Source organism: Herpailurus yagouaroundi, unplaced genomic scaffold (assembly GCF_014898765.1).
Source record: "Herpailurus yagouaroundi ecotype Mexico unplaced genomic scaffold, PumYag 77, whole genome shotgun sequence".
Taxonomy (NCBI): Eukaryota; Metazoa; Chordata; class Mammalia; order Carnivora; family Felidae; genus Herpailurus; species Herpailurus yagouaroundi.
Window position 1 is genome coordinate 46,645,553 of NW_024412388.1, and position 7,625 is coordinate 46,653,177.

General features: G+C 38.8%; 1 protein-coding gene across 16 annotated transcripts in view; it reads right to left on the minus strand.

The window, feature by feature from the left end:
* DAB1 (DAB adaptor protein 1) overlaps positions 1-7,625 on the minus strand; it is a 1,153,213-nt gene that overhangs the window by 280,939 nt on the left and 864,649 nt on the right. For all 16 annotated transcript variants that reach the window (XM_040470386.1, XM_040470387.1, XM_040470384.1 and 13 more), the window contains one exon: positions 4,421-4,623. In XM_040470386.1, coding sequence (XP_040326320.1) covers positions 4,421-4,487 — 67 coding nt within the window. In that variant the 5' untranslated portion in view covers positions 4,488-4,623. The remainder of the gene's footprint in view (positions 1-4,420; positions 4,624-7,625) is intronic.

Sequence of the window (7,625 nt, forward strand, 5' to 3'; positions counted from 1 at the left end):
ACACACACACTTAAAAACAGGGTTCAAAGAGGCTAAATAATGGATCTCTGGTTACACAGTAGAGAAGGAAAAGAGTCAGAATTTAAAACCAGGTCAGGCTCCAAAGTTAGTGCTCTTCCTACCACACTAAGCTACCAGACAGCGCCCACTGAAAAACTCTAGGCAATGCCCCCAGAAACATCTTCATGTGCTCATCCTAGGACATATACCTTTACCACAGTCTTCTCCTGGGTGGCCTAATGCTGGGTTTACCCATAACAAGAAGTGTGTCAACCGTTCTCCCCTTTGATGGCAGGTAACGAACCTGAAAATATACATTCTCGTCCTTCATCAAATTCCACTCCTGGAACAGGCACCGTTTGACAAGCTGTATGTGTAGTGACACAATCCAATAAAAATGAAATGAAGAAAACAACTTCATTTCTTACTACTTTCAAGCTTTCCCTTATTTGAATTGTGAATACTCCAGTTACATCTCATACATGGCCTGTGCAGAAATGCATTTTATGGTGAAATGTGCCCCTTTGTGACTTGTATTGGAAACTATCTGACTTCATTTCAACAGCCTGGGTTAAAGAACCAGGGTGGTAGGTTTGTGAGAAATTCTAAAGGGCCTCTTAACTTTCTTTATGCCACTCTCCCTCATGATAGATAACCCACATGGTCAGGTATTCTTTTTTAGGAAATAAAATATCTGCCCCAGGAACCATCTAAATCTTGCCAAAGGGGGAAAACTCTTCTAGCCTGTAATATCATGTAATAATCTGAGTAATGTCAAATAACACACAAAAAAATAATGTGAAATAAGAAAGCAGGATACGAAATTGTATGAACAGTATGATCTCAAACACATATCCTGAAAAGGCAGTCCAGAAGGAATTAATTTAGAATGAGAACAGCAGTTATTTTTGATTAATGGTAATATTCATGCTTACTTTGTTTCTTTTAATTTTCAGTAATAAGCATATGCAGCTTTTAAAAAGTCAAATGAAATTACTAAAAAAAAAAAAGAAAAACATACATTTTTCCAGAAAGAGGCTTAAATATTACTCAGTTTCCTTAGCAACAAAACTCATTGTATGAAATTATAAACTTTAAATTTTTTTTTCAACATTCATTTATTTTTGGGACAGAGAGAGACAGAGCATGAACGGGGGAGGGGCAGAGAGAGAGGGAGACACAGAATCTGAAACAGGCTCCAGGCTCTGAGCCATCAGCCCAGAGCCTGACGCGGGGCTCGAACTCACGGACCGCGAGATCATGACCTGGCTGAAGTCGGACGCTTAACCGACTGCGCCACCCAGGCGCCCCGAAATTATAAACTCTAAAATACCAGGCACAAAGATTGTTCAAGAAAAGAAAGTTATATGCTAATCATGCTGATGAATAGAGATATCAAAGTTAAATATCAACAAATCAAATCCATATACAGAAAATAATACATCATGAACGAATAGTATTTACCTCAAAAAAATGAAGATTAGAAAAATGCAACAGTAAAATCTACCACAATATAAATTATGAGGAAAAATATGTAAATCATTTAAATAAATTTAGAAAAAGCATATGATAAAATTCAACCTGCAAATTCAGGATTTATAAAAAAATACTTCCTAGACAACGATACATGAATGAAAATAAAAAAAATCTCTAGTAAGAATTTAAATATCACACTTACATGAAACTTTAAAGCATTTATATTAATTAAAGATCAAGTTAAGGATACCTACGATCACTAAATACTGTACTGACTGACCCAGCCAATGCAATAAGACAAGAAAAAGACTAATTACTTAAGGGTTAGAGAGGAAGATAGAAACCTACCTAAAAGGCTCTATGTTGCTTCCATGGAAAATCAAAGAGGAGTTGGAAGAATTAGTTAAAAAGTTTAGTATACAGTATTATAATCAAGATTCAAGATCAATAAATAAACTGTTAATATTTCCTTTTCAAGTTCTACTTATTTTGATCCAGTCAGCAACATTTGCTTAATGGAATACTTAGTGTTCGACAGTGGAAACTGAAGAAGACAAAATAAATTAATCCTGTTACAGACACATTCTCTCTCTTTTTTAAATGTATGTACGTGCTTTCATGGTGCCTTGACTCAAATAAGTATATCAAGAATGCATATTGTTCATCACTGTTACATAACTACAAACAATTGTAAAATCTTACTTCAGGACAAATCAGCTATGTACTTTTTAAGATCCCCTTGTTCTAGAATGGGATAGGAGACAATAATATAATATAGATAATGAAGAGGATGAATATGAAGAAGAGGAAAATGAGGGGGAGAGAGTAGAAATGGGAGATGAGAAATAAAGAAAAGGGAAATGGAGAAAGATGACAGGGAAGAAAGGGGGCAAGAAGAAGTAAGGAGAGAAGGATAAAGGGGAAAGGGAAGGAACAAGAGAAAAGGAAGAGGAAAAAAAAAGTAAAGGTGATTTTTTGATCCTGTAATACACCAAGTACTATACTAAGTATTTAATTCACCTTATTTCAACCATTCTTCATAGTAAGCCTGTGAAGTCTGTAATATTCTATCTTTATTATAGGAGAGAAAACGGAGGCTCAAAGAGGTTAAGTAACATTCTAAGGTCATACAGTTAGGAAGTGGCACAGCTAGAATTTGAATCCAAGTCAGCCTGCCCAGACTCCATGGTATTGGCCACTCACTAGCAGATACTCCTTGCATATGTATCATGCTGATTTTAGAACCATGTAAGACATTAAGATGAGGAGGTTCTAAAAAGGTCACCTTCATGCTCCCATTCCAAATCTTCAACTGAGCCAATGTTCTGGAAACCTGAATCCTTTCCTTAGGATGCCCCTCGTTTTGCATGTTAAGATTAAGAATGAAAAGATATGCAGTAAGATACAATTCTTAATATATTAAGCATTCAAGAGCACAAGTTTCGTGGAAAGGTTAAATCTGAAGCAAAAATATAAGTATCAGTTTTCACGGAAAAAGCATTTGAATTCTAGTACGCATCATGGTCTGCAATATTCCCCCCACCCGCTTCCCGTGTAGCAGTTCTCCCAAGACCTGTTTTCTCACCCACTTGCTTTCCTCCTGTTATTCTCAGCCCATGATGCATAAAGGTTTACATTAAGTTTTAGAAAATAAAATAGACTACTTCCAAAATATCTGTGTTTCAAGTAAACATCCAAAGCAAAATTTACAATCCTTCCTGAGGTTTTGGCTGTCCAGGAGCTGCACATGTATTACATTTATGTCCTGTGCTTCCTACAGAGTGTCAGACACGTGTCATCCCAAAACATGACCGGACCGGCACAGCAGTGTCTCAAAACAAATCACTGCCTATACAAAGCAACTAAGTGCATCCCGGTTGGCAAGTCCGTATTGACAGATTTCAACACCTGAAAGAGAACTCTATTAATCCTCTTCCATGCAGCTCAGAAAATGGGGGAGAGAAAGAGCTGAAACCACAGGGAACAGGCATGCACACATGTGTACACACACACAGCATGAAGTTGCTTACACCTAATTTAAACCAGGAGACAAACACACTGAAAGGCATGGTCATAAAGCCATAGGGCCAAATTCCCCGGAAAACCTGAAAAGTGATAGAATTACTTTATGATCAACCTGTGCGTGCCAGTCCTCATTAAAAGATACGTATGTGACTCCTCTGGGTCGAGCACTTTCTAAGTGTTGGAGTTAAAGGGTGAATGAGAGGCCCAGTTCTGAAGGAATATATAGTACAACTGAAAAAAACACAGGGCATTTTTAATAAAGTGAGATACTAACGAAGTGTTATTGCAGCAAAAACAAAATAAACCAACCCCATGTGGGGAGTAAGGTAAGTACTAACCTGAAGAATAAGAGGGAACCAGTCTAGGAAAAATTGGGCAGCAACGTAAGTATTTCAGGCTGGATTAATCATCCAGTGGTTCTCCAAGTCTGGTCTCTAAAGCAACAGCATCAATTGCTGTTGGGGAACTTGTTATATATAAAGGCTTGGGCCCTACCTTAAACCTATTGAACCAAAAGCTCTGGGGATGAGACCGAGCAATCTGTGGTTTAACGAGCCTCCCAGGTGATTCTGGTGCTGCTAGAATTTGAGAACTTTGCAACAGTGAACTACAGTAGACACAATGCTTGGAGGGTAAACACGGTTGGATAGGGGGCAGGGCGCTAGGCAGAGATGTTGCTGGAAGGATGGAGAGAAAGGATATCAAAAAGGTCTTTATATGTTATGAACATAATTTTGGGACTTTACCCAAGCAACAGGGGAAAACCATTAAATATTATACTACAGGTACGGAAAACAGCAAATTAAGTTGGCAACCATTAAAAACCATATGCCATCATGAAGACAGTACTGTACATCATTCCAGAGACAAGGCACTGCACAGATCAACAGCCAGTTAGAAAGGAACAAATCAACCCTACCTTTCTTTCTGGAGTCTTTCTTGGCGCTGGTTTTCACAGCTACTTGAAGTTCTGTCTCAGTTGACATCCTACTAAATCCTTAGTCCACTTCACACAGATCCCGGGCCTCGGCCAGGCTCATGGAGGATTCCTCTCCAAGAGAACGACTCCTCCCTTCAGAAACAATGCCCCGAGCTGCACATTTCATTCACTCCTTCCGCGTGCTACAAATCAAGGAAGAGGACGTTCAGAATCATCACCCTTTTGAGGTTAAACAAAAATTAGTGGGAAGAGGGGAAATGAACAGTCAGATATACAAAAACAGGAAAATCGTGGTCTCCCTGTGCAAACTGCGCACACAATTTCATCAAGTCGTTGGCGGGGTATGGAGCGAAGGGAATGAGAGGTCTATCTGAAAAACTGTCTCTCAAACTAGATACCTAACTCAAAATAGATCTTTTAAAACTGGATTTTCAAGAAGGACAAAACCCAACTTCTTGTTTTCCATGTTTCTTGCTTTCAAGCACTAGATGCCACCCAGAAAATACAGCAAAGGCCCATTTCCTGAGCAACCCCGGGGAGACATTTCCAACAACAGGGCACCCATCCATCAGCCAGGCTTGATCAGAGCCTTGGCAGCTAAAGCAGATCATAGGGAAGTGACCTGTGGTCTGTCCCTCACTGCCAGGCATCAGAGGGGACATGGAGTTGACATTCAATTGGGCTCCAAGGGTAAGGTGACAAATGGGGCCGAGAAACTTTCCAGCAAGCCAATTTTTATGTCAGCTTTTTCCTGGGCTATAAGAGCAGACAAGCATTTAATGTGAGGAGAAAAAGAAAAGAATCAGGCAGCCACACAGTCCCTTCATTCTTTCTTTAATAAATATGCATTGCACACTACTAGGTACTATTAAGTTCCGACACTGTGCTGGGAAGAGATAATAATGATAATAATGATAATACAACCACTTCAATTACAGCTAGTATTTACTATGCACTTACTATACACTATGCCCCTAGCTACTGCTTCACATACATTATCTCATTTGATTTCATTTAAATTGAATGAATGTATTTCCTGTGTCAAGTCAACAGTCTTTCCCGGTGACTATCTATCGGATAGTTATATGTGAGAGTTCAGTTGAAAATAAACATTTCACTAGTTATCCATTTTTAAAGAAAATTAAGATAAAGCTACTAGAAATGGATCTTTAAACCGTGCAGCCAATCCTTAGCTCATCCCACTTAGCTAGAATGCTTGAATCCAGAAAGGCTGACCTGAATGCCAGTTTCTGTTCAAAAAGAGTAGTAAAATGAACCTCTTAGTCATGACAACTAAAGATGGCTTAACTAGAAGATCTAATATAAAAGTCACATAAAATACGGTACGGTTTATGTCCTCTAGATTCATCCATGTTGTTACAAATTGCAAGAAATGATTATGCTATGTGAAGTAAGTCAGAGAAATACAAATACCATACGATTTCACTGATATCTGGAATTCAACAAAATAAACGAAGGAGAGACAAATACACTTTTATATACAGAGAATAAACTCGGGGTTGCCAGAGGGGAGGGGGATGGGGATGGGTAAAATCAGTAAAGAGGATTAAGAACACACTTCTCGTGATGAGCACTGAGTAATGCATAGTGATTGAATCATTATATTGTGCACCTGAAGCTAATAGAACACTGTGTGTTAATTATACCTGGATGAAAAAAAAACACAACAATGAAATAAGTAAAATTAGAGTAAGGCTCGATAATGGGGAAATTCCCACCTTATCCAAAGATACTTGGTTTGTTTATTTGTTAACAACCTATCTACTTATAAAAACAAAACAAAACAAAAAAAAAAAAAACATTGGCCCTGACTGAAAGGAGTCTGAGGTACAGGATACAAAGCCACAACCAAGGAAAATGGAAAACTGTCTTCCTAGAATGGGGTCCATAAAATCATACACAGAAAATGAGAACTTTTCCTGCTACCTTTGTGCCATCTATGTGGACCACACCACTAGCCCTCACGCCCTTTCTTACCTCTCTCCCGACAAAAGACAATGCTCCAAGGGAGCTGACAGAGCCACACACTTTCATCACTCATGGACATAATTCATTTTATTAATAATACTTATCATTTCACTGCAATGAATATCTACTAAGAACGTACCATGGGCCAAGTGCAAATGCTGGCTCATTTGCGTCACAAGACATCAACTGTGCAACCACACCGGCTAAGAGTACAGATTATTTCTGTCCTCAAAGATAGAGGAGCAGAGATGTTAGTCACGTAAGGGACTGTAATACACACAACCAGAACTAAAACAAATACCAGGTGTACTGGAGAACAAAGGAGCAAGCATTCACCTTTTCTTGGAAGAGTCAATGAGACCTCTCAGAGGAGGAGCCCTATACTGTGCTGTCTTGAAGAATAATTCTTATATCAAGTGGATAACAAGAGGAAGGACCAAGGGGCACTCAATAAATACATGTCTAAAAAATAAATGAATGGTAGTTTCAGGCAAAAGGACCAGCTGTGTGAAGTCAAGGAGACTTGAAATCAACAGCCTAACTGACAAAAGGAGACATAAGTCTAGTAGGGAGGTAACGTACTTTCACATCTTCCCAATTTTTCCTTATGCTGTTACTTTTCTAGGGACTCTTTCTTCTCCAGTCTGCCTTGACATTCTATTGACCCCTCAAGGTTCAGTTCAAAGAAGTATCTTAGGCAGAAAGGTTTTCCAATCTCTCGATTACATAGAATCTCTCCCTACTTATATTATGATCTGCTTTTTGGCAAGCTGCATAGTTTCAGCCACTTACAATCAAGATCATATTAAGGAAGTTACCAACCCTTCTTGGCCTCAGTTTCTATATGTGTACAATGGGGGTAACAGTGTCAACTTCATGGAGTGGCTGCGGAAATTAAGTGTGAACACACACATCACATGTTTGGAAGAGGGTCTGCCACATCTCCTGGAAAACATATAGTAAATGTGAGGCACTAATAATTTCCTGGGTTAACTGCTCAAGGTCATATGGGGGTATGTGACTACAAGTCCATACTATTATCCTCCCTTGATAGAATAAGAAACTAAGGCAGGTAAAGTCTGCTCTGTAAAGACACTGCAGGAAGAGATAGAATCTATCTCTTGTCCGTCGTGCTTGTTTTGCACACGGTAGGTATCGAACCCATAAATAACAAAAGAAGCTGAAATATATAGAA